The 27,356-nt window shown below is 30.0% G+C and overlaps 1 protein-coding gene across 18 annotated transcripts in view; it reads left to right on the top strand.

Moving 5' to 3' along the window:
- Liprin-alpha overlaps positions 1 to 27,356 on the top strand; it is a 174,024-nt gene that overhangs the window by 140,380 nt on the left and 6,288 nt on the right. For 4 of the 18 annotated variants that reach the window (XM_015981774.2, XM_015981781.2, XM_015981808.2 and 1 more), the window contains 9 exons: positions 669 to 1,010; positions 4,793 to 4,882; positions 12,951 to 13,105; positions 13,181 to 13,222; positions 18,948 to 19,146; positions 19,203 to 19,354; positions 24,166 to 24,639; positions 24,698 to 24,854; positions 27,059 to 27,175. In XM_015981774.2, coding sequence (XP_015837260.1) covers positions 669 to 1,010; positions 4,793 to 4,882; positions 12,951 to 13,105; positions 13,181 to 13,222; positions 18,948 to 19,146; positions 19,203 to 19,354; positions 24,166 to 24,639; positions 24,698 to 24,854; positions 27,059 to 27,175 — 1,728 coding nt within the window. The remainder of the gene's footprint in view (positions 1 to 668; positions 1,011 to 4,792; positions 4,883 to 12,950; positions 13,106 to 13,180; positions 13,223 to 18,947; positions 19,147 to 19,202; positions 19,355 to 24,165; positions 24,640 to 24,697; positions 24,855 to 27,058; positions 27,176 to 27,356) is intronic. The other 14 variants (XM_015981806.2, XM_015981821.2, XM_015981782.2 and 11 more) reach the window with 13 other exon arrangements.

Below are 27,356 nucleotides of genomic sequence, written 5' to 3' on the forward strand. Positions count from 1 at the left end.
TTACCTTTATATGTAACCACTTCTCTACCACACACCATTGAGTTGGTGCGCCGGTTTTTGAGCACGCTGTATAGGCTTTCTCTTTAAAATGTGCTGATAAATATTTTCAAATTTTTAAAAATAGCACAGTTATCGATTTTTGAACTGGAAGGTGCAAATAAAAAAAAATAAAAACCATAAATATTTCGTAAACGGCTAAATTTAGGTATAGGGAAAGTTTATGAAAACTACTTTAAAATAACTCTAGTAATTTAAAAAAGCATTAAAAAATATAGCTTTGTATTTAAAATAAGGAAGTTGATTGCAACTTTCTGTATAACCGGAAGTGCTACCATCTTGAAAACATTTTTATTAAACAGGACCTAAATGATTATAGTTGGACTCAAATTTTCAGATGACTATCCTTATTAGACCTTATACTTCTAATGTGGGGTTTAGACAGAACATTCTGTAAATTTTTTTCTAATTTTAGTGCGATGTACCGTAATCACAAAATCCGAAAAATAAGTTGTTAGATATTTTTATTGGATAAAATCTAAACAATTTACTTACAAAAAGAAGATAATAGGGAGTTGCATTTACGTATAAAGTAATTCTACAAACGTAAAAATCTTTTCAAGTCTAAATGTGGAGCTAACAAAAGTAAAATAAAAATTTTCTTTCGACAGGCTTTCGACGTGTCTAGCGATGCGGAAGGTGACGACAACGACAGTTTATTCAGTACGGCCGATATGTTGTCGCCTTCAGGCCACACCGATGCTCAGACTTTAGCAATGATGCTTCAAGAACAACTCGATGCCATCAACAACGAAATTCGACTTATCCAAGAAGAGAAACAAAATACGGAAGCACGTGCAGAAGAATTAGAATCGAGAGTTGGTAGTATGGAGCATATGAATCTGTTAGCGAGAGGAAGAAGTTTAGAACGACAAAGTCCACCAGTAAGCGGTAGATCTACTCCGAAATCGCATCATTCACCTCAGAGGGATTATATGCATAAGTATCATACGGTGAGCTGGGTTTTCACTTTTCGTGCTTTGAGAAGGATTCACCGCACGCATTTATTAACACGAAAGCGGAAAATTTTGATAACTATTTTCCTGAATTATAATTACATGAGTACAAATAGTACTTTTTTACTACATTTAAGAGATTTCTTAATTAATGGAAGAAGTTCTCCTTCACCTGACGAGCTGCATTCATTAGTTCCGTGACAGTTCTCTCAGTTTAAAGAAATAAAATTTAAAACTTTAACACCATTATAAGTTGCGAGCGTTGAAAGATGGATGAACTAAACTGAGGCATAGAAATTTGAGTATTATGACGAATGTTGACATTATGAATGCTATTTCTAAATCTATTGTTTTTTCTAAGGTAGAATGGAGACGAAGTTGACATAAGTTTAAACATAAATGTACCCAAGTGGTGTCGATACATATTTTCAACTTTCAACCAACGTAGGTATAGTATTTTAAACGAAACATGATCGTATTTGTTTAAACCAAAAATGAACCTACAACAACTATTTTGAATTTTCTGTAATTTGTACTTTGAGATATTATCTAAGCAGGGATAGTTTAAGATTAAGCAATATTTCATAAATGACATAACTAAGCTTTCTGTTAATTTTTTACGTAATATGAAATTCATGTTCGCGTATAATAATTTAAGAGCAGAATATGATTTTTTAAGACCATATTAACATGAAATTTAAAACGAAAATCGTCATCTATTACGAATCCTAAGTGTTTAATTGAATTGGATATAGGAATTTTTTTATTATTAATTGCAATATTTAATTGGTTTTTAATTACCTCCCTAGTATTGTTGCTAGCAAAGCAGATAACTGAACATTTATCAGAATTAAGTTGTAAGTTCATTTGCATAGACAATTTCGAAATTAGTTCTAAATCAGCATTATTTCTAAGCACTTCTGAGGAAGTTGATGTTGGGATAAGTGTAGATAAAGGTTAAAGTCGTCGGCATAAGCATGTTTCATTGAGCTTGTCCTCGTTTCTAAGAAATTGGTCGTATATAAAGAAAAAAGGAGAGGACCAAGAATGGACCCTTGCGGAACGTCTGATGTAATTGTTCCAAGATTAGAGGAGGAACTACCTATCATAACTATCTGGGTCCGATTAACTAGGTAAGATCTGAAAAAATTCAGAAAAATTTTATCGAAGCCGTAAAATTCAAGTTTTGCACATAACAGAGAGTGGTCAAGAGTATCAAAAGCCTTGGAGTAGTCAAGTGAAACCAGTACAGTAGTAATAAAATAATGTAAAGTAGTGATAATAAAAGACATCAAACTGTATCAAGAATTCCTATACATGGTTTCTTAAAATTGGCGAATTCCGAGTTCGCAGCGTTGTAGAGAATCAATTCGCTGATTCAAATAAAAATACAAAATAAATTCCCCAAATAAATAAATAAATAAATAAAATCGTTTTCTTCAAATTTAGGCTAAAAATGTCAGTGTTTATTTTTATTTATGGTGTAGATTGTGGAAAATAACAATGTGAATCTATTTCTCGAAAAATTTGCTTTATTTAAGCTTTTAACTTGCATTTAAAAAAATTGCAGCTCAAAGTGTGATCTGCAAACCAGTGTTCATACATTTATGGGAAGCCGCCAATCTTTATTTTTTTCTGTATTTGGACTTCTGTAGTGATTCTTTATAACGCTCTGAACTCGAAATTTACCAACTTTGAGACATCCTGTATATTACAAAAAATTGTTTGAGCCTTCTTTTACAAGATATTAAGTCTTCAAAGTCAAGTTTTTAGAGCTTTAGATCCTATTTTTTTTACTTTAGCTACCGGAAACAACTGCTAAACAACGTTAAACAGATACTTAGTGAAAAAAATCACAATAAATGTCTTATGATGTACAAAACATTTAAAAAACATGCAAATTTAACAATACAGAAAATTCGAGACTAGAGGAAACAAAGGAGCAACAATAGGTACCGTTGCTAAGGAAATTAAGTTTAAAAATATCTACAAATTAAGTTGCTTGAAAAAAAATCTAACTTTATTTTTGTGCTGAACTGAACGTTTTTTATCACTATTTGAGAATTTGTCCGACACTTTTGTATCAGCCTGTATATGAGAAATGTTGAAAGAATTTTTTTGGCTTGTAATTTGAAAATTTTTTGATCTAACTAATTATTTTAATCTCAATAAAAAAGCAGGGAACAATTTAAAAACATGGTTAAAAGTCTAAGAAAATTACAACTGATTCGTTTTTGACACAATTTTTTGGTTTCTCGGCTTATTGTTGACGAAATTTTACTCAAAATGAGTTAAATCGTAAAACATCAGTTTTTATCCAATTTGTTGATTTTTCAGATTTAGCGAAATTTTTCAAAAAAAAGGAAACCTGCTCGAAAATGTAAAAAATAATACTATTTTAGATAAAATTTGGTAGATTTTCGTTTGTTTTAATGACATTTAATGCCCAAATGACTATCAAAATTTGGATTAAGTTTTTAACAACAAAATTTAATTTTTTTCTTGGATCAGCCAAGCGATTTGGTTAATTTTTTGTGTGGCCATTTATTTTTCGGGGTTTAATGATCCTACGGTAATTTGGCTTAATTTTAAATAAAAGAAACGTATTTTAAAATTTAATTTTTTAACTTGAGGTCATTTTTTGCTCCTGATTAAAAGACCACCTCCTAAAATATGTGCATTTTAAATTTCATAACAATCGGTTGACAAATAACTGGGATATTAAACCCGAAAGTCTTAGCTGAGACTGCCTGTATATATTTTTTGTCAGTAATTTTAAAAATTTACTTCAAAAATGTGATTAAAGGCTACACAATATCACTTTTGTGGGAATTTTGATGTTCTTGGATTATTTTTGATAAAATGCTGTTTGAAAACAAATTAGTTCGAGTAAAACAAGCAAAATAAGATGTTTTTTTAATATCTTTAGGTGTATGTATAATCAATAGTCTCTGGTTCGAAGACGAACAAGTTGAAAAAACGATTTAGCAAATTAAAAAAAACGTGGTTTAAGACATATTAAACATTTGAAAAAAAAATAACACAATTTTTAGATTAATTCTGTGATTTTTCGGCATATTTTTATGCACATTTTTAGCTATAATTACACTTCCAGAAAAATTCTCCGCATACTTGGGTTTTTGCCTGAAATAGTACATAAAAACAATATATTCATAAAAAATAATACATATAAAAGTTATTTGCACTTTGCACTAAACAACATAGATATTTTTATTAACCATTAATAAGCAATGATAATAAAAGTTAATTCTAGTAAATCTTCCAAAATTACTCGATTAAAAAAAAGTAACCTCAAAATGTTTTCATTTGTTTTTTTATTTCTAAGAAATCATTAGATATTAGAATTTCTGCAAAATGTTTATAGCTTAGAAATCGCCACATTTGGTAAAATTTTACCAGATTTGGATAACACTAACACGATTGGCATAAGCTTCTATAGGAACAGTTTTTTTTTATTGTAACCGGCTGAGTAAAGTGGAGGTTTTTCTTTTCATTGATTAAGGAAGCTTTGATCAAAATTTTCAAAGTTTTTTTTGCAGCAAATGCAGATGTAATGGTTTTATTGCTCAATTAAACACGCTGTTTTCTCAAAATTTTCTGCTGTTGCTCAAGGTGGTGTAGAGTGTGGTGGTGGTTTCTTCTCTTTTGATGCATGCCTTTTCCATCTTCATATCGCACTTTCACGTTCGTCATAAAGCCAACAACTCTCAAACGGATCCAAGAGTAAAATTAGCGTGTGTGAACATGTAATGTTGTAGGCACCTGCATCAATGTCACCGGCGCATTTGCAACAATATCATTCGACGTTGAGCCCTGGCGCCCTCTCTGAATCGTTGCCTTCCAGTCAGGTTTGTTATTTAATATCCGTCCGTCCGTCGGTACTCTATAATGGTAAACCTACAGGCTCTCTCTACGATTTGAAAATGACCATTATTGACTTTTGAATAATTGAAAAATAGATATTTTTTACAAAAGCGGTGGATGCTAACCTCCTGCTTCACCTAAAATAATTTTCAAATATGCTGGTGTTTCAGACATTAGCTTCAAAGTATTGGTTTTTGTATTTGACGATTCTGGTTATAAGAAACACGCTTTTAAAAACAAAATGTTACATAACAAATCAAGAATTCCAGAAATGTAGAACTTTCAGTGCTTGGAAGAAAAAAGATATAATATTTTTTTTAGCTCACTGCTAAAAAAGTGAAGAAGTTTATTGCATGCTTTGTTTCCTGTCTCTAACTTTAGTCTAGTTTTTACTTCAAATGAATGAGAAGATTAACAACTTAAAAAGTATCTCTTCTTCTGGCTTTGACAACATTTCTCCTTTAGTGTTAAAAATATGCTGTTCAAACATCTCTTATCCTTCCTCGTTACTTATGCAGAAATCATTTAAGGAAGCTCTTTTACTCTTTCACTGCCTTTGTTATACCAATATTTAAAAAAGACTTTATGTAAACATCTATCGCCCCATAATAAATCTGTCTTCCGTTGTGCTCAAAGTCATGGCATCTATTATCGTTATCCAGCTTGGATTTTATTTAATGTGTAACTCAATTTTTCCACCTGAGCAGCATAGCTTCGTTAAAGGTAGATCGATTGAATCAAGCCTTCTATCATGTTTAAATATATGGACCATGGCCTCCTTGATATATGGAGACAACTTCGTTGTTCAGGCCTGGCGCATCGTTAAGCTTCAGCGGTTTTTTCGAAACCGTAGATGGCGCCCTATTTAGCACACTGACGTTTATCTGACAAATAGCATTTGTGAGGTTAAATCCGAAAAAAATTGAATTTATCAAGTACAATCAGCAGAAGAGAAGGTGAAAAAGAGCCCACAATGTAATTGATAATTTCTAAATACAAAAACTCAAAAAAAATAATAAAGTAGTAGATTTTTTCGGGAGTTTGGTGCGTGAGAGCAGACAGGGACTTTGGAACGGACGGTCCAGAGACACTCCAGCAGAGAGGAACGCTGGATTGAGCTTTTTTAATCTATTTCATTTGAAAAAAAACGACTTTCTTTGTACATGTTACTAAAACTAAATTAACAACAGCAGGTTTTGAAAATACGTATGTGCAAAATAGTTTCATTTGTCTAAACAATGTATTGCAAATATCTGCTGGTTAAATGATTGCAAATACCTTTCAGAAAACTTAAACCATGTCTTAAAAATCACAGATTTGTAACGCATTCAACCTAAACCATTGGTAAAACCATAGAGTATGCAATGAAAGGTACTTTGAAACATCGTTTTCTCTGCCTCTGTGTCTGCGTACTAGTGGTTGTAGGTTATGCTTAAAATACTTATAAACGATGACGAACCACCAATTCACCCTGAAATAATTTATATATCTTCTGAATCTAAAAATAAAAAATCCTAATGATCGTAAAATGATTTCCTGCAAGAGTTACACTCTCCAAACGTTCATTCAGGGCATAACTTTAGAATTATCCTCACATTTCCAATGTATTTCACGAATGCACACTTACATCTTTCAAATTTATTAGTCTTTAACCTCAAAAATGGTATTTGTCATATAAACGTCAGTCCGCTAAATGCAGCGCCAGTGGGGAATCAGCCGAACTTAACGATGCGCAACGAAGTTGTCTCAATACATCAAGGAGGCCATGGTTATTACTATTATTAGAATTCTTAGATCTTCTGTCTCATATGGTGAAGAAATTATTTCGCTGATCATTAAGTGTATTATCCTCTGTTCAGTTTTAAAAAGTCCATATCAAATTGTCGATCCATTGCAAACAGTTCCACAGAAATGCGTATCTTCAGCAAAATAAAAACGTCAGTGTATATCAAAGAAACTATAAGACACTTAATGACCGTGCACAACGCATTTACTGGCCAGAGGGGCAGTACGTTGCCCAAGGTTAAAGGGGAACACGTTTTAGTGTAATTCTAAGCCGTCAGATGGCGCGGAGTTTATTTTTCTATTATCTTTTTATACAATCACTTTTTTCGGAAACGAAAAAAGTTTTGCTCATAGAATCGTATAGTCGATTTTTTTATAATCAACTGTCTAAAAGCCGTCAGGATGACATTTTCATAAATAGTAATTTTTTTGAATTAAGGTTGGTGTAATTTTTTACCCGGAAAATTCAATTTCCAAATTTTTCAAGTTGTCTTCAGTTTAAAACACGTACAACAACACATTTAGTTATTTTAGAACACCTTTAGACTAATGAATTAACGATTAAGACTGACATCCACTTATCAAAAATGTCAAATCTGGTGATTTAAATGTCAAATACAGAATACAGTCAGTTTCAAAAGTGGTTGGACATGAACTTTTAGGTTGATACAGTCTGGTTTTTATCAGAATTTTGACACTGACAGTTGATTATTTAAAAAAATGAACTATAGGTAAATTTGTGTCAACGTAACATTTTTAATTTTTTGACACATTTAAAAAAAAAAATTTAAACCAAGGTAGGGCAACAAATTTCTGTTTCTTGCTAGGAGTGTATTCTTCTATTTCGAGGGGTTCATTTTGAAGTGAGATATTCCAATTCTCGCACAAATAATAATTTTTGTATTCTTGAAATTCGTATGCGACAAATTTCTCTCAAAAATTATACGATTTAATGTGGGTTGCACAAATTGCAACCGAGTTTATAAGTCGCATGAGAATTAATAGATGGTGCTTTTAGATAATTATCATGTTAGACAATGAGTGGATTTAAATTAATAAAACTAAAATTTGAAAAATTGTAAATGGTAAAGAAATATTTGTTTCAACTTGAAGGAGCATCTAAAAAAACAGTTTTATTTGGAGCCAAATCCATTTACACCGATTTACACATTTAAGCGATGAAATTTCCAAAAAACATTTTCGTTTAGCGAAAGATTTAGCAGAATATGCAGTATATACAGCGTGTTATGGAATAGTTTAGCAAAATTTTAAAAGCAGATAGAGAATGGTTTTTCCAAAAAATCGTTCTAAAATTATTCAAAAAAAAAGTCCAAAATTTTGAGAACCGCTGAACTAGAATTATAAAAATTAGCGTAAATTTTAATATTATTACTAAAACAGCAGAGGTAAATTAACTTGTTGGTCCACTACATTATTCTTGATTCAATTTGTGTTTTGTTATTAAATTTTACAAAAAAACATTTTTTTACCAGGACCGGGATTCGAACCTCCCACACAAATAAACATGTTAGCCTGAATTTAAAAAAATTCTCAATACGCCCATGCGCCACCATCTCCATTTTGTTTAATAAAAAAATTAACTGCTAATAAACGGTAGTTTATTAGCAGTTAATTTAAGCCACACAGTGGCTCTCAACAGATGGATTAACAAAAATTTCTGAAGAAAGTACGCACTTTTTGGGAAAATGATATAAGGGTTTTTAATTCCTCTGATCATGACAAATTCACATACGAAATATTGCTAGGCCATTCCCTAACACCCTGTATAATAGAAAGTATTGGCAAACCTAGTTCGCTCTTCAGCAATGAACATACTCATTCTTTAGTGCGCATAAGTTGGTACTCATTAAAGTCAATATCCAACAAATTATATAGGTAGTTTTTAGGTTTTAATTGCATCCATTTTTTTCGTCCAGGTTTTTATTAACCTGTTGGTAATAATGTTTGTAACACAAATCACAATATCGAGAGCAATAGCCAAAATAACACTGGCTTTAAATCAACCCCAAACTTTTAACGAAGGGGTTAAGTTTTAATTTTAATAGCCTTAACTTAGGTGAAAATTTAATTTTCCTTTTTTATTTGGAATATTTGGATGTTTAGTCTTCTACATTGACTATGAACATGTTTTATAATTTTCGGACAAAGAAATGGACTTTTCTGTCTTTTCAATTTTTTTTAAATTTTTTATTTACTATTGTTTTACATGTTAACTTGATTTAGATTAAATTTTAATACAACATTTTATAAAGCGCGCCATAACACGAACTGTCATGTTGCCAAAAGAAAAACAAATGATGAACTCTGTTCAACTTTACGAGTTAAGTAAAAGAAAAAAGTGCTCTTTTAGTTCAGCTGTTGTTAAGCAAGATTCGAAAACAAAATTAGTTATTTAAATTAGTTAATCTTATACTACTGAAATATAAAAAAAACATTTCGCTCTTTGAGAATGTTTAATTTTTTCTTTATTACAATTTTCTTTGACGGAAAGTATTGTTTTTGAAGTTTCAGCTATTTTTGCCTTTTTTGGAGTGTTTTACGGGGAAAACTAGAATATTTTGGGTTTCAGTAAATTTATCACCAATTTCTTTCCCTTGTTCTTCAATTCTATCTTCATTTTCAAAATAAAACGTCGCTCCGGACTCATAAGACAAAATCATGTTGAAAATAAAAGCTGAAGTTGAAAATAAAAAATCCTAATGAACGTAAAATGATTTCCTGCAAGAGTTACACTCTCCAAACGTTCATTCAGGGCACAACTTTAGAATTATCCTTATTTTTATAAGGATCCTTATTATTTATAAGTATTTCACGAATGCACACTTACATCTTTCAAATTTATTAGTCTTTAACCTCAAAAATGGTATTTGTCAAATAAACGTCAGTCCGCTAAATGCAGCGCCAGTGAGGAATCAGCCGAACTTAACGATGCGCAACGAAGTTGTCTCAATACATCAAGGAGGCCATGATATGGACTAATAATTTAGATAATACAGTTTATGTAGAACTAGAAAGAAAAGTCAATGTAGGTTATGCTTAACAACAAAAGTTGTTCGTTCAAATCACAGTCTTCAGTTTTTTAAATGAACCTTAAGTTTTTTATCAGAGTTGGATCGTCTTTATTCTATTAAACCACTGCGATGATTTAAACACTGATGTTATTTATTGTGTCTTCAGTAAAACTTTCAACAAGGTTTCTATCGGTTTTCTTCTGATTTTTTACATAAATGGATCTCTGTTTTTTTGTCCGAACGTAAATTCATGATAAAAGTAGAAAATCACAAAGTGGTCTAGTAAAAGTTACCAGTAGTGTGGCTTTAGTAGTTGGATCTAAACTTTTTGTTATGCAGACTGATCCAGAAATACTGAGTCTGTTGGCAACACTGGATTTAAATTTTTAACGATTCCAATGGAGTACTCTTCCAGTTAACAACAATTTAACATTCTTGTGGGGTTGTACATCAAATAATTGTCAAGAAGAATCGAATTTGGTTGCAGTGTTGCAAATTACGAGCACAAATACTTTCAAATATGTTGCCAATAGACTCAGTATTTCTGGATCAGTCTGTATTTACACCAAAGAACCTCTGTCTTCTAAATTCTCCTAAAATTTTTCTCAAACAAAGACAATTTGTGATAATCTACAAACTGACTTTAATAAAATTTCAGAATGGAGTAATTTAAATGGGTTTATCTCTAAACATTAAGAAATGTGTAATTTTACACATTTACAGAAATAATTTTAAACTTACATGCAACATTAATAACAATGTAAACCTAACATCTGTTCAATGTCTTACTGATTTAGGAGATAAAGTAAATTTAACTCTGTTCTTGGGTGATTTATAAATTGTTCAGTTGGAAAAATAAATGAATTCTGACCAAAATATGTAAAACATACATCACACCAATCTTAGAATATGACAATGTAGTGTGGCATATCTAAAAATAAACTTTAACATTAATATAAATAATAATAATAATAATAATAATAATAATAATAATAATATAAATAGATACAGAAAGCAAAATTAAAATTTCATTCAGAATTAATGGCAACTTATTTTTGAATTTGTTTAATCGTGGATTAAATTTTAATTTGCCCTCTGTAAACCGACCATTAAAGTTAATTGGTTAATTTCAGTTGTACGATAATGTAGAAAAATTTTCATTTTTATACAGCGTGGAGTTTTTAACTGGAATAAAATTCATAACGTTAATTTAGGCGATTTTGGCGAAAATTCCCGAAATAAGTCAATTTTTATTTTTCCTTGCCTACTATTTGGTGCATGTGGGTTTTATTTACCTGTTGTCAGGAATGCAGTCACTTCTTTTTTTTAATGTAATGGTATGTGAAGTGACACCTCGTATGAAAACCCTTTTCGCAAGCAATACAACGCAGTATTTGTTTTTTGAATTTTTTCAAAGTCTACGTGATAAAAGAATAAGTTAAACATTATTTAATGCAACAATTGTTTAAAATGGGCACCGTTCCTTTCCTGTAAAATAATATAACGATAATAGCATAAATTTCTAACATTTTGCCAATTTTCTAGTGTGGTTTGTCTAATTTCATCTTATAATTCGCATGAAGTGACACTTGGCATACCGTTACATTTGAAAAAAAAGTTAGAGGTGGCTGGACATTTTTGAAAACATAAACAAAAACCGCATGCACCAAATGATGTACAAATAAAATACTGTTTAAATTTTTTTATCATTTGAACGTTGACAATATTTAGAAAACAAATAGTGCGTTGTACTGCTTTCGAAGTGCTCTTTCACATGATATCACACGACATGTCGTTACATTTGAAAAAAAGTTGGAGGTGGCTTGTAGTTTGACAGCAGATAAACAAAAACCATATCCACCACATGATGGGCAAGAAAAAACAAAAAGCGACCAGTTTATGGAATTTTTACAAAAATTGCTTATATCCAAGTTATGAATTTTATTGTAGTTAAAAATTCCACACTGTATAGAAAACTCTAATAACCAATGCTGATTATTGTATAATTATTAGTTTTTGAGATATAGTAAAAATATACTTTTGGCAGAATCACCCTGTATATTTTCAAACAAGAGCAGTTTGATTCGGATTGCGAGAGGAAAATTCAGAAGCAACCTTAGTTATATTTTAATTAATTTAAAATGTTAAATTGCACTCTATTTTTTGAAACATTTTTGTTTCTCACTGCTTTCGTATTCGTCGCAAAAGACGAAATGCTTTGAGTTAACGTTTCTCTTTCACTTCATTTTTAGTTGTTTTTTCATTATTTTTTTTTTTAGAAAATTTAGCTTTGATTTTATGTTTCTAAAAATCTCATATTTAAATGTTTCCTTTGACCTCTCTGTAGAGTGTAATGTTTCAAATTGAAAATGTAAAATTTTCAAAACGCTCCCGATCTCTCCTATATCGTCAACTATTCACACTCCGAGATCTTAGATGTATTTTTCTGTAAATGTTATCATCATTTTTGGTTTTATCAACAAGTATTACTTTTAGAGCGGAATAGCCATTTATTGTCAAGTATTTTCTCGTAATGTTAAGTAATTTTAAATAACTTTCAAAGTCAAATATCTTTTTAGTTATTAACATCCGGCATTTGAAACTTTATGTTTTTAGATAGACAATTTAATAGTTTTTGAGAAGCAAAAACAGAAAATTGGTTGTTCCATTTACCTTTTTCAAGTTACTCTATTTGCTACAAACTTCTTAATTCTTTTACGTTCCTCTAATTACAATGCGCTAAACAATTTATAGTGATTTAAATTTGAAATTTGTAATAGTGAAAGTCCTACCTCTCTAGAAGTCTTAGTTTCTGTGTAAGAAAGCGTATTTTCGTCAAAAAAATTAAAGCACAACCGACCAATACAAATTATTAAATGCTACGTCCAATAATACAAGTTTGTATTGTAGCTCATTTCTGAAACACTTTGTATATTTGAAAATTCTTTTAAGTGAGTAAGGGCTTAGTATCGACATCTTTTGTAAAGAAAAAGATAAATTTTCGAATATTTAAAGCTCAATAATAGACTTTTTCAAATTGCTAGGACAGCCTGTATGTACCTTCATCCAATTTGTCTCGATTTACCATTGTATGGAACTTGTTTCGTTGGCTTTAACAGACATCACACGCACATTAATCTCTACTCACTAGCTGCATGTGTATTATTATGTTCGAATTGACACCAACCTGAATTGAATACGTAGGTAATTGTCGTCTCGTTATTGTTTTGTGCAGCTCCAGTTGGCACCATTGTCTTCGGAAATGTCAAGGGAGGAGATGCATATGGGAGATAGCAGTAGTGGAGGAGGTGCTTCACCTTTAACTGCAAGATCACTTCGACTCGAAAGAGTTGCTCAAGCTCTCGCTCACAGTCAAGAAGAATTGAGAAGGTTTGTCTTTATTTCATTCCATTTTTTATTTGTTGAAGTGCAACACTAAAACTGGTTTGAATTTTTAACGTATAGACGGACTGGCGCTAGTGGTTTGCCTCCAGGAGTTACATACAGGTTATTAATGTTGGCTAGATCATAAAAGTTGTTTGCTTATTTTTTTATTTATTTGTATTAATGACAATTTTTGTGTAATAAGTGGATTTTTTGCGTATTTTTATTACTCCAGTGTTTAGAGATAATTGAAAATGCAATTTTCAGATTGTCTAAAACCTGTTTTAAACTTTTTTTAAAATTTGACGTTTTCAATAATTATTTTTATTTACATAATGCCGTAAGAATGATTTGAATTTTTTGTTTTCATTATGTGACAATATGTTTTTTTATTTAGTTTCTTTAATAACTATGTATTTTACAATTTTATCAATATCATTAAAAAAAAAATCGGTAAAATGCGACGTTGGTATTTTATAGTTTTGAAACAGCTACTACTACTAAACACTTAACCTGACCTGACCTGACACATTTCCTTCGGTAAAAATTTTAACCTTTGGTAAATCATAACCAAGCACCGAAATAAGCCAAGCCAAGAAATAAATTGGTAACCAGAATATTTTTAGTTTAACCATCAACTGAAATACCGGGCGTTAAAAAGGTAAAGATGTAACACACTTTTTGACATAATTTGTTCAATTTGCGGTTGGTTTAGTGATGTCTGATGTTTCACAAAAACCTGGGAGTTTTGTATTCGCTTAGATTGATTTTGGTTGATTTTTTTATTTGATTTGTGATATCTACGGATGTTTTTATAAAGCTTTGCAAAATAATTTGATTTGATAATTTGAAGCTGGTCCAAATCGAACTAAATCTAGTGGAATAACAACAATTTCGATTTAATTTTAACGAAATTATTATAACAATTGTTTTATAAATATGATGAATTTTGGGCTTGTTTTAAACATGACTTCATTGCTATAATTTTTTGACTTGTAATTTGATAAAATTTCGGGTCAGCTTATTTTCATCTCAATAAAATTAACTGGGAATAGTTTAAAAACATTGTTAAAGGTTATAACCAAAATCGCTTTTGACCAATTTTTTTGGTTTTTTGTCTTATTGTTGACTAAATTTTACTCAAAAACGAGTTAAATAGTGAAAAAGTAAACCTGTTTGAATAAGTAAAAAATAAGACCATTTTCGACATAATTTGCTAAATTTTGGTTTTGTTTTTAACAACATTTTTTGAAATAATTGCGTTTATTGATAACGTCAAAAATAGTGCTTTTTTGGGTTTACTTCGGTATTTGTTAGTTTATGTTTAAAATCAGATTTCTCACACAAACAAAACAAAGCTTTTGAAATGTTTGAGTAGATTTTATATTGTATTGTCTAAAAAATGGGTTAAATTTAAACTGAAATGAACAAATTACAATCAATTTCGATTTAATTTGTGATTTTTAGACGTCTTGCAGAATAACAATTGTAACTGAGAAAATTACAACAAAATAACTACAGTTCGCTTTCATTTAGTGTTTTTCAGCCGGTTGTAGTGAAATTTTTTTGGAAAGAATTTTTTTATTTCAAAAAAGACAAAGACCCAATTTGCAACTTTTGTTTTAAGAAAGAATATCATTTGTTAGAAAATCGTGCTTAAACTTTCAATAAAAATCTTCTTTATGTCAGTAATTTTGAAAATTTTGTTCAAAAATATGGTCAGGATGGTTCCGAAATTTGCTATATTACAAACATGTATTTTTTTCATAGAAAACTATATTTTTTTGAATTTCTGGACGTAACTTTTAATACTGATGTTTTCATGACGAAAACACGCATTTTTTAAAACATTATTAGATTATTACATACCAACTAAGACGCATTACAACTGGTAATGTAATAATTATTTACCTAACAAGTTTGGAAAGTGCAATTTTCCTCATGAGCTTTTTGTTTGCGGCACGAGCGCAGCGAGGGTCGTATGAAGTGCGAATGGGGGAAATTGTTTTCCAAACGAGTTAGGTACAAGATTTTTTGTTACGAAGCTCTCACAATAGCTATCTAAATGCTATGAGTACAATAAAAAATTTAAGTTTCAACTTTTCCCTTTAAAATGGCGAAAGCCCTCCTTTTGTAGGATTCTTAGTTTTTGTGTAATATTTTTTTGAAAAGCGTGTTTTTGTTATTTCAAAAACTAAGAAAAATCAACGAATAGTTTATATCAAAATTAATAGTATGTATTAATACGTCCAAAAATGCAATATTTAGTGACTTTTGAGAATGTATTTCTGGTTAATTTTATTAAAACTGAAAAAAAAAAATTCAACAAGAAATGTTGGGAGAGATCAAGATTATTTAATAATTTTCCTAGTCACTGATAATCTATCGACTACCACACGAGAGTTGAAAACGTGTTACGTTTTGGCAATAGCCTAGCAAGAGTTCTATCAAGTTATTTCTAATTTATTGTAATGTTCGTTTTTTATTTTATTTTACGAGTGCATTAATAAATTATTGGACCGTGTCGCTCGTTTAAGGAACGACTCCCACTGATCTATTATAATTATAGTTAAAGGGCGCTAAAGTTTAAACCTTAAAGGCAAGTTAATTTCTTTTTTATCCCATCTTCGTTACACTCTATGAAATAAGTCATATTGTTTTTGAAATTGATAAGCAGTTATTGAAACACACCCAAACAATCGGAGATTTTTTTTAATTTTCTTAAAATTGATCATTTCATAATTAGTTTAGTAGCTTATTACAAAAAAATGTCATTTGAAAATGTTAATTATTTTGCAAAATGTTATTTGGTGCATTTATATGCAAAAAATGTATTGTATAATTTTTTTCACACACTGGTTTTACACTGCTTTCATAAAACATAAATAAAAAATAAATTTTGAGTTTCAACAACTACTACAAAAATGTTTTTTTTCCAAAGACTGTAATGATCCTTAAAGAACTCATACAACTTTTATTATGGTTTGTTAACTGTCCCTAGACTGTTTCTATTTGATTATTTTATTTTTATTATTGTTTATCAAAAATATTAGAGTATGTATTTTTTTAAACTTTTTAAATTAACTAGGTAAATTATTTTATTATTTTATTTGCATTTATTTGATAACCGAAAATCTAAAGAATCTTCCAAGTTATTATGATTATTATGATAAATGATAAAGAAATGTCCATCAATCAATTTTTTCAAAGATAATCGAAAGAGCATCAATTTTTATGAAGACTTTTATCAAGATAGTCCATACCTATCTCTCGATAGTTCGATATAATCATGATAAAATAGAAACTACCTGAAGTTAAGTTCTGAAAATTATTTCCTAATTATTTTCAGACTTAAAGGACCTTGATCGTAACAAACATTCTGAAGAAATGAGACTAAAACAGTACAAAATTACTGGATATTATCTTTGATCAAGACTTACGTTTAAAAAAACATATCTTTCTTTTTGTAAATTAATTCTAGGATAATTTAACTTCTTTAAATTTGAATCTAATTACACAGAACCTACTGCACTATACACTGTACAAGAATTGGAATTTTAAACAGACGAAAGTTTTTAATTAAAAGACACAAAATGCATGATTTCCTAAATTATGTATAATCTTTTGTGAGACCTTAAGTTTTCCACTTGTTTTTTTTTACTGACAAACAATGAAATAATGGACCATGTAATGTAAAAATCGATGAAATGTAAAAAGAAACATCATTGCACAACAAAAAGTTTGGTACAGTTACAAATTTTTGTGTTATATACTTAAAAAAACGTAATTTATTTCAAAGAAAGCTTTTATTTAAAAGATGCACTAAAAATTAAACAGTGTTTTTCTATTTTAAGATTTGACAAATCAGGATTTTTAAATTAATAAAAACTTTATGAGTGGTCATACACTATACTTCTAGGGCTTTTATACAGGGATGTTCCGACTAAACCTTCTAATAATGATAGTCATCTGAATATTTGTAAACAATCATAATCTTTTAGGTCCTGCTCAATGAAAATATTTTCAAGATGGTGACACTTCCGGTTACACCGGAAGTCGCTAATAATTTTCTTATTTTAAATAGAAAGCTATATTTTTTAATGCGTTTTTGGATTAATAAAGCTATTTCAAGGTAGTTTTCAAAAGCTTTCTCTGTACTTAAATTTAGCCGTTTACTAAATTTTTAAGCTTTTAAAATTATTTTTTTAATTTGCTACTTCCACTTCAAAAATCGGTAACTCTGCCATTTTTAAAAATTTGGAAATATTTTTTAGCTCAGCTCATTTGAAAGAGGAATTGATTTTCTTTTTTGAATTTATTTTGTTTTTACAGATCGGATAACACAATTTGGTTTTTCGTTTGTGTAATCATAAAAGTTTTTATGGCAAACTATATAAAAATAGCTGTTGTTAGTAAGCAAATTTCTACCGTGTCAAAAAAACCAACATAACTTGAAAGTTATCACTGATAAGTATAGGGAATGTATTACAAATCGCTGCAGAAAAAAATTCTCTTGTATCTAGTAAAATAGAAGTTGGGACATCCCATTTAAAAAATAAGTTATGGGTACTTGAAGTTGTTCAAACTTAACCTTAAATTTTTTGGGTTTATTAACTACTTTTCCAATTTTAAACACACTGGAGAACAGATATAGGCTTCCTCTTTTAATTCTCCAAACATGATTTCGAAATATCTAAAACCAAGAGAGTTACTGATTTTTTTTAAGTGAAAGGTGCAAATTCAAAAATTTTCAAAAAAATTTAATTAACTCGAAAACAGTTAAACTTAGGTATAGGGAAAGCTAATAAAAATTCCCTCAGAAAAACTCAACTAATAATTTTTATTTTGTTTCGTACCTCTTTTAAATAAAAGCTTTTAATTAAAAATACCGGGTGCTCAAAAACCGTCGCACCAACTCAATTGTGTGTGGTAGAGCATTGCTTACATATAGAGGTAAAAATAACAAAAAAATTCTTTGTATTAAAATTATTGATAAATAACGAATTTTCAATAAATGAATTGTGGCAACGTTGTCTAACAGTCGTGATATGATCTCAATAGAATTTGATCAACAATAGAAATAAATTATTTTTGAAATGGTTTTCTAGGAAATCATTCCCAATGTTGGCACATCTACAAAATGTAATTTTTTTTATTTAAATTAAAAAAACTGCTAAAGTTTGATGGGAAATTTAAAAACAATTATTCGTGGTTTTGTTAGGAAACGATTACTTGGTGTGAAACATAAAAACATTAAAGAATAATAAAAACTGAAGAAGTTAACAAAATAAGTTTATAGCTACAGATTTTTTTAAATACGACTTTAGGAATTTTTTCAAGATTTTTCCCGTAATCTACACATACTTCTCAACAACGTATCACTGAGTTGGTGCACCAGTTTTGGAGCACCCTGTATATGTTTTATTTTTTGGTTTTTTGTCGTTACTTTGACCAACTCACACATTAACTAAATAGAATTGCATTATCACGGAGATTACGTTTACACGATTACACCAATCAGAAAATATGGAAAATATAAAAAATGGTAAACATTACATTCCTCAGATTTATTAGTAACTTTATTATTAAACAGTTTTTTGCTCTGATTTTGTAAATAATGACAATATAGTGTGAAATCTTTGTGATGTAAGAAAATTAAGACAAAACGCAACTTTTAAGTTTATTATTATTGCAATATAATTTTGCATGTCTTCGACTACAATTGATTTGATTTAGACGTTGTAACCCGTTGTCATCACAGCCATTTTCGCTTAAAATTGCCTACACATACAGCATGTCTGCTTGGATATGCATGAGAATTAGAGATAGTTTAGACAGTAGAATGCAGTGTGTTTAGGCAAGGCCAGACGCACACACCTCCATCACCTCTGTCCTCTCGTCACAGCAGTCAGGAGAGTCTGCACAAGAACACAATCACTGGCGTTCCGAGAGACGTTTCGGCAGCCGCAGTGGCAGCAGCAGCAGCCGCTCAAAAGAAAAAAGGCATCAAGTCGTCGTTAGGTCGCTTTTTCAGCAAAAAAGAAAAGGTGAACGAATTTATAAAATCGCACAGAAACGTATTTTTAATTTGATTTTGCAATAGGTGAAAGGAAAAGAAGTTGGAAGCGAGAGTTCGTTAAATCTTAGTCAAAGCAGCATCGGAATGCCCGATGGTGATTTAAGTGATTCGATGAGTGTGTCAGGGAAGCTGGGACAGAAGGGAGACTTCGATCGGAGACAGAAGAAGAAGTGGGTGTATGATCTTTTACTAGATATTAATGCGCATTTCACTTGGCTTAATAACCTTTTTTCCAAACTAAACAAAAATAGCTTTAATAGCCAATTGCATTGCTTTATTTATCGATTATTTGTCATTGTTATTAACTTTAAAATGACCAACGAGTTTGAAATAAAGTTAGCAATAATTAGTAATAGACTGAAATGATTCACTCGATTTACAGACCGTTTTTCGACAGTTTTGACGTTTTCAGAATTTCTATGTGAGTCCTTGGCTAAAATATCTAGAATTTGTCGAGTTTAGTGTTTTTTGAGTATTTTTTACAGCCTAAAATATCTTAAATTGTATAAGAATTGAAAAATAATTGATAGAAATAATTGTAATTTGTAAATTTAATAATCGAGTAGAATAAATTTAATCTATCTGTCCTTGCGGTTAAAGTTGTATTTTATCTACTCAAAAGAGTTGATACAGAAATAGTTAACATCTGCTATTGAGACAAAGAATTTTACTCGTGTCTTAAAAACTAATAACTTTACAAAAATCAGCGTTTACTATTAAATACATATTTTTTTCTCTATACTGCATTCAATAATAATAAAATGCTTAATTAAGCAAAATTTTAGAATTTCTGGAATCATTGTAAAACAAACTATGCGTAAATGATGTTTTGTGCAAAAAGTATGTAAAAAAATCATTGCTAGTTTCAAAATTGTGTTTAAAAAAATTTTTAAATTAGATTTAATTAATAATTTTTAAGACTAGCGGCTTTTTATACAGAAAACAACATTTAAGGTTCGTTTGTTTTTGGAATGACATATATATTTTTATTTCGACTCAATAATATCTACTTAATTACTTAATCAAAAAATATAAGGAGTTGTAGAAAAAAAGTTGTAATGCATACAGAAAAAAAACTTTGATTTAAGTGCAATCATCATCAATTTTGAAATACAGGGTGTATCAGAAATACTATGTCTTAATTTTAACAGGTAACAGAGCTCAACAAATAAAATATCTTTTCTATTTGTAATTTTTTAATAAAAAAATTCGCAAATTTACTTAAAATTTGGAAAAAGATAACGTACTGAAACGTGTACCCGCCTATGGGTACAAAAATAATAATAAAAACGAACTATTTTCGTTGTGACAGAAAGGGACAATTTAAATTTGAAACAGCAATGAAAATTGTTGCTAAGAAAACAAACTCATTATTAAACACTGACCGGTTCGTTTGCACAAAAAAAAGGAAGAAAACAGTGAAAATTATAAATAAAAATTTTGCATTATATAGAAAAGTTGTATTTGATGAGTTTATTACGTGGAAAAATTAACACACGTATTTCTGATTCACCCTGTATACTATATAATATACTTTTCACCCTGTATCGCAATTTTTACAAAATTTGAATTTCTAGTTTTTTTTATCTTTATGCGCTTTGGCGTTTAAATAAACAGCTGATTTTCTTGTATCAAAAGAGCAAAATTTAAAGTCATCAAAATTTAAATAAAAATGCAGTAATAAATTGATTCGTGACCTTAAACCTTCTTTTGGCGTAAACGCCGTAAACCAATGCTTTCGTAGTCTTCGACCATTTCAAAGATCAAAAGTTCAACTAATGTCGTAATCTAAAAAAATTAGATTATTTCCAAGCTAAATCATTTTAAATTGATTGAAACAACATAACATCTTTTTTGGTATTTCTTGAAATAATTATACTAATGAGTTTCTGGCTCAGAAATGAGCTAAATCACTCAAAATTACATATATTTACGTAACTTGTTTTAACCGATTGGGTTTTTTGTTAGAAACTTTTGTAATATGTGAATTTGAGTCTTACAAAACAAACAAAAAACAAATTCATATTTTAAGAAATAATGTAATTTACTCATAGTGCGTTTTTTTTAATGCCAAGATAGTATATTAAAATAATAACAGATTTTTGGAAGCATAGACATTTACAAATTTGGTGTTTTATTTATTAATAAAATTGTTTTTAAGCATAACTTTTTTCATGACTCAATAATAAAAGTTGGGCTACATGTAATGTTCTGACATGAAAATTACTTCACTTGTGTTAAATACACTAAGGGCTGGTTTATAGACAGCTTTATTAAAATTTAATTCGTTGTTAAAAGTTAACAATGCGAGTATCCCAACCAAATTGTTTCATTTTGGTCCCGTGATTAGTTAATCACGCATTTAATTACGGATTAAATTAATGACGCTTCTATAAACCGGTTCTAAGGTTTGTATTTACTAAACATCACATAACACCATTAATCCTATATTCAATTTTAAAAAATTAATATCAATGCATTACTAAAATTTTTAGATTTTGTGTATTATAAGGTAAAGAGTTTATTTTGCTGAACATTACATAATACACAGAAGTATTGTTAAACGCCACATCTTCAGCAAAATAAAATCTTCACTGTATATTGAAAAAACTCACTATTTGATCTCAACTACGAAGGACTAAAATTTAGGAGGTGAAACGGCGTCAAATCAAACATTTTTACTAGTTACCATAACTATCAGCCGATTTTTTGAGCTCTTTTTAACAATAATCTATAACATATACAATTTGTACTGTTAAATAATTGTTAAAAAAAGACTGCACGCAAGGTTTTATAAAAATTGAATCAGTATTTTTAAAGATAACAAGTATAATCTGAATTTTTGTGGTAAATTTAGGAGGCTGTTCTCTTTCTGGTGAGTTTATTTAAATTGTCATGATTTTTGACACATGTTGTTTCACTGAGCCTGATATTTTGTGATCTTATCACAAAAAAAACAGAACAAGGATATTCTCTCCATTGTCTAACTATTACAAATTATAATATTGTAAAATAAATTACTTTTCGAAAGATCGTGAAATTGAACAATGAACACTTTTATGTAAAAATTTTTACCATTAATCTTATCTTCAGCTTGGAGTGAAAACCTGCTAAATCCATTTATTGTATTTTTTTATGAGATATTACCGGATGTTACAAAATTCTGTTTAACTTGAATCACCCTGTATTTTTACGTTAAAAACCGTTAACAAAAGATTAAAGATTTTTATATACTACAGGGTGACCCAAGGGTGTGTAGTAAAACTATAACTTTTTTGCTTTGACATTAAGCCCACAAACTAAACGTATTTTGATTATACACAGGATGTTTTATACAGGGTGATGAACCAAAGTTATATTCTTTTAAATGGAACATATATATATTTTTGCATATATATATTTTTGCATAATTGAAATCTACGCAAAAAAATTACGTAACTTCAGTATACCTTGTAGTTTGTTCGCATAGCAAATTTAAAATATTTTTCGAGATTTAAAAAAAAATTATTACAATAAAATTTGTTATCCTAGAATCTGATAAGTCAAATGGTAATTTATTTTTGATATGTACTAATGTGACTAATTACATTAGTATCTTAATTATTACTTGATACATAAATGAAGTTTTGCTCATCAAAAATTAATAATAAAAAAAATAAACAAAGAAAAGAAATTTTGAACATTTTAAGAAATATTTCAAATTTGCTGTACAAACTGCATATCATGGGGAAGCTTATAAAAAATGCTATCGATACGTATAAAGAAATGCATGGTGTCCCAATTGAGAAAAAATAGTTCAACTTTTTGCGCTTTGGCACACATCCTGAACTTTATCTGCGTGTTTCTAGTAAAAGTTGACTATTGCTAAAACTACTGGGTATTCTGAGGTTTTCTTTTGCAAAATTGGTCTTTTTATTACTAAAAGTTGAATAATCCCAAAGCGAAAAGAGATAAACAATTAATAGTTTATATAAATTCCAATTATGTAAAAATATATAGGGTGTTCCATTAAAAAAAATAACTTTGGTTCACCACCAAAATTCCAACACCTTGTGTACAATAAAAATATTATTAGTTTGTGGACTTCAAGTTGATCTATCGAATAGTGGTAATATTTCAAATGATAAAAAGTTATAGACCGATTACGCACTCCTGGGTCACCATGTATATTTAAATATTGTGTCTTAAAACTCTTGTAACTAAAGATTTCAAAAATAGAACAAAAATAAAGGAATCAGGCTGAATAATAATTTTCCTAAGAAAACCTGCTAAGTAACAAAAATGCTTATAAAAAATTAAATAAGGGTATCTGCTTCTTGTTGATACTTAATTATTTTAAATTTTTCTTTTTGTTCTTAAACAATGCAAATAAATTTTATGAAATTTTTGGATTGTCCTGAAAATTTTCTTAGTATGGAGTTGCAGGTTTACACTTTAACCCAACGTTACTCGTACTCGTATATCGTAAACTGAAATTTTTTTGAAAAAAATGTAATTCTCTACAAGTTATTCTTTAGAATTTTTTGTATGTTTGCCGATTTAAAAATTTAAAGAAATGGGGCAAAGAGCAAATCTTTTTAATATTTTAAGTTTCTAAGTCAAATTTGAGTCGTCAGATTTTTTTTAATTAATACTATGTATAAGAAAATTGATTCCTCTTCTAGTTTTAGTCCTCTGTAGTCTTTACTAATCATCCACGTGCCTAATATGCTATATTGCAGTATGAACTAGCACCTAATACCATTTAAATTAACTCACATTTTGCAAGCTTTCTGCTTTTTAACATTAATCAACAAGCATTAAATGTTTGGACGCTCAACAACTAATTTGCCAAATAAAACAATGAACACCACCTCCTGAAAAGTGAAAGTGAAAACTGCAATATAAAATATTTCGTATAATAATAATCGTAGTGCATGTGATTAGAGTTGTTTTGAGACAGATTTCGAGAGGTGCGTGTACTAATCGATTCCAAATCCTCTGTAAGGGAGCGTGATTACAGACACGAACTCCTTGCCGAAGCCATGAAAGCAGGAACGCCTTTTGCCTTATGGAACGGACCTACAATTGTCGCCTGGCTGGAGCTCTGGGTGGGCATGCCAGCATGGTACGTGGCAGCATGTCGAGCGAACGTGAAATCAGGCGCGATCATGAGCGCACTAAGCGACACCGAAATCCAGCGAGAAATAGGAATAAGTAATCCGTTGCATCGGCTCAAACTAAGGCTGGCCATCCAGGAGATGGTGTCGCTGACGTCGCCTTCGGCACCCAAAACGTCCAGGACAACGCTGGCCTTTGGCGACATGAATCACGAGTGGATTGGGAATTCGTGGCTGCCTGCGTTAGGGCTTCCGCAATATCGTACCACCTTCATGGAGTGTTTGGTTGATGCTCGAATGCTTGATCATCTCACGAAAAAGGATCTGAGAGGGCAACTCAAAATGGTGGATAGCTTTCACAGGTTGATTAATTGATTTGTTGGGTTCGAATTCTAATTTGAATGATTATATTATTTGCAGAACTAGTCTTCAGTATGGCATATCATGTTTAAAGAGATTAAATTATGATCGTAATTTATTAGAAGAAAGACGGAAAAATTCCGAAAATGCATTACAAGATGTTTTAGTTTGGAGCAATGAACGCATAATCAGATGGGTGTCGAATATTGGATTAAAGGTTAGAATTATTAAATACATTGTTTTTTGTTGGTAACATTTTAAGCCTTCTTTTTAATACCTTATAACCACTAGAGTTTCTTTATTGGGAGAGTTGGGATACTGAACGTCAAACCGAGCCTATTTTGTATTATGTGGATAAGGTATATATTTCTATCCTTTTTTATTAAAAATTTTTGTTTAGTAACTTATGTCAGAAGTTTATGTCAAAAATAATTTCAAGGTTATTCGGAAGTAAAATTACCGTTGGGGGCGCCACTGAGCTAGGTCGAAAACAGTAACCATAAATGGCGGGAAAATGTTTATTCGGATATTTTGAGCGTTGTACGAATTTTGGGACTTCACAATTATTGCATTGCCTATGCGGAATGATTATTGCATCTTTGATGGAAGAAACAAATGTTGATAAATTAGAGATGACGAGGAAAACACGAATAACGAATGACTGTTTGGTTCACTTTCTTTATTGGAAAATTATTACAAAGACATTGAAACGCCTACCTTTTGGCATAATTTACGTTTAAATGTATCAGCAGTTGTTAATCTTTATTGTAGTTTTGTAGATTTACCGCAGCATTTCATGATTTTTTTCAGTGGAAAATTCTAACCTAAAATTCATAACACTTCACTAATTTATTGGTTTCTTGAGCCAAACTTTGTGTTCGCTGTGATCCATTACTTATAATCTTTAATTAGACAACTGTTTGATAACACTTTGTAATCAAAATTTAAATATTTTTCACTTTTTATCCACTTTCAAGTTCCAACAATAAACACTTTATACCACGAAAAACCACAGAACCAAAGTGAACGCTAGTATTTACCACCACGTACTTTTAAAGTAATTCTTTGTATTGTAAGTAATTAACACTATACACGCAAAATTGTTGAACAATTCATTAAATGTCAGTCATATGTCAGTTAAATGTGGCATTACGAAAATTTCTTTACTGTTTTCGACATAGTTCAAAAGTCATCACCAGAGGGCGTCTAGTTAATTTTATTTCCGAATATCTACTGGCATTGTTCGACCTAGCTCAGTGGCGCCCCCAACGGTAACTTTACTTCCGAATTTTACGTCAAGTTTAACCAGGGACGTAGGAAACGTAGGGATTTTGGGATTACTATTTAAAAAAGAAAATAATTGAATACCTACTAATATTAATGTTCACATTCCTGAAATTTTTCAATATTTATTTTAATATTAAATACATAACTTAAAACATACTTTAATGCTAAAAATGCTTTTCTTTCAGTCACAATTTTTAGTTATACATCTCGTCCCAAAAATTGGTCATCATGAACCCTTCATATTTCCCGTCGTCTTTTTAGATTTTCTAAAAAATTATATTGAATGTCTTCTCGTGTGAAAAACGTAACAAAATCGTGAATTCCAATAACTTTATAATTTAAAACAGAATCTAAAATTCATGTAGATGTTAAAGGCGGCCAAACAGCGACAGGTTCAGCTTTCCTAAAAATTAGATCCAATTTTGGGTTCAAGTACCTACGTATTTTGTAAATGCATAGACAAATTCCCAAAACCTCATAGATTTTCTTCATAACATTATTTAGATAATCCACTTTTCCAAATGCTTGTAAATAATAAACGTAAAACTTGACAGGAAAGGTTCAGTTTCTCTCTCTTTCATCGCTGATTACCATTTCTTAAAGTTAAGGAAAAAATGTTTATGATGAAGAATTTAGACGTAAAATTTTTGTACTTACAAAGAAATCTCTTTTAAAATTTGGAGTTCATATAAAAAAACAGTGAATTGAGGACGACCATTTCTAAACGCAGTTAGTCGACGAAAAACGAAAACATTTTTTAACAAATTTATTTGACTTTTCGCCAAATTTGAAGTGTAACACCACTGATTTCTATCCCAATTTGTTTTTTTACACATTCCAGCGGACGTATTATAAAACAAAATTTCGAAAATTGACATTCAGTGTCCCAACTCTCCCAATATAGGAACTCTAATAACCACTGTTTTAAAACACTCTTCCCATAGTAACGAGTTTTACATTAAAATGTTCCAACAATTTTTTTAATAACATACGAAAACGCTTAAAGTTGTCGAGTGTCTAGGTATGCAACTCGCATACGCTCGTTGCATAAAGACAGCCCTCGAAGTTTAAACTTGTATTTTCGCACTCGTATTATTAATAACTAGTTTTTAATTATTTTTGTTTTTTTTTTAGGAATATGCAAATAATTTATTAGAATCAGGTGTCCATGGTGCTTTAATTGCATTGGATGAGAGTTTTGATGCGAACAGTATGGCTCTCACGTTGCAAATTCCAACTCAAAATACACAAGTAAGTTTTATCATTTTTATAATAATTCAGCAATTCCATTTTAACGGACGGGACACGGCACAAATTTTCAGATTTTATTTTCAGTTTTTACGAACAGTATCTTTATAGAAACTTTGTACCAGTCAAATTGTTTGCACGGTTTTTAAATCTGAAATTCGAACAGAAAAAAAAATGACGGACG

Source organism: Tribolium castaneum, chromosome 4, assembly GCF_031307605.1.
Source record: "Tribolium castaneum strain GA2 chromosome 4, icTriCast1.1, whole genome shotgun sequence".
Lineage (NCBI taxonomy): Eukaryota > Metazoa > Arthropoda > Insecta > Coleoptera > Tenebrionidae > Tribolium > Tribolium castaneum.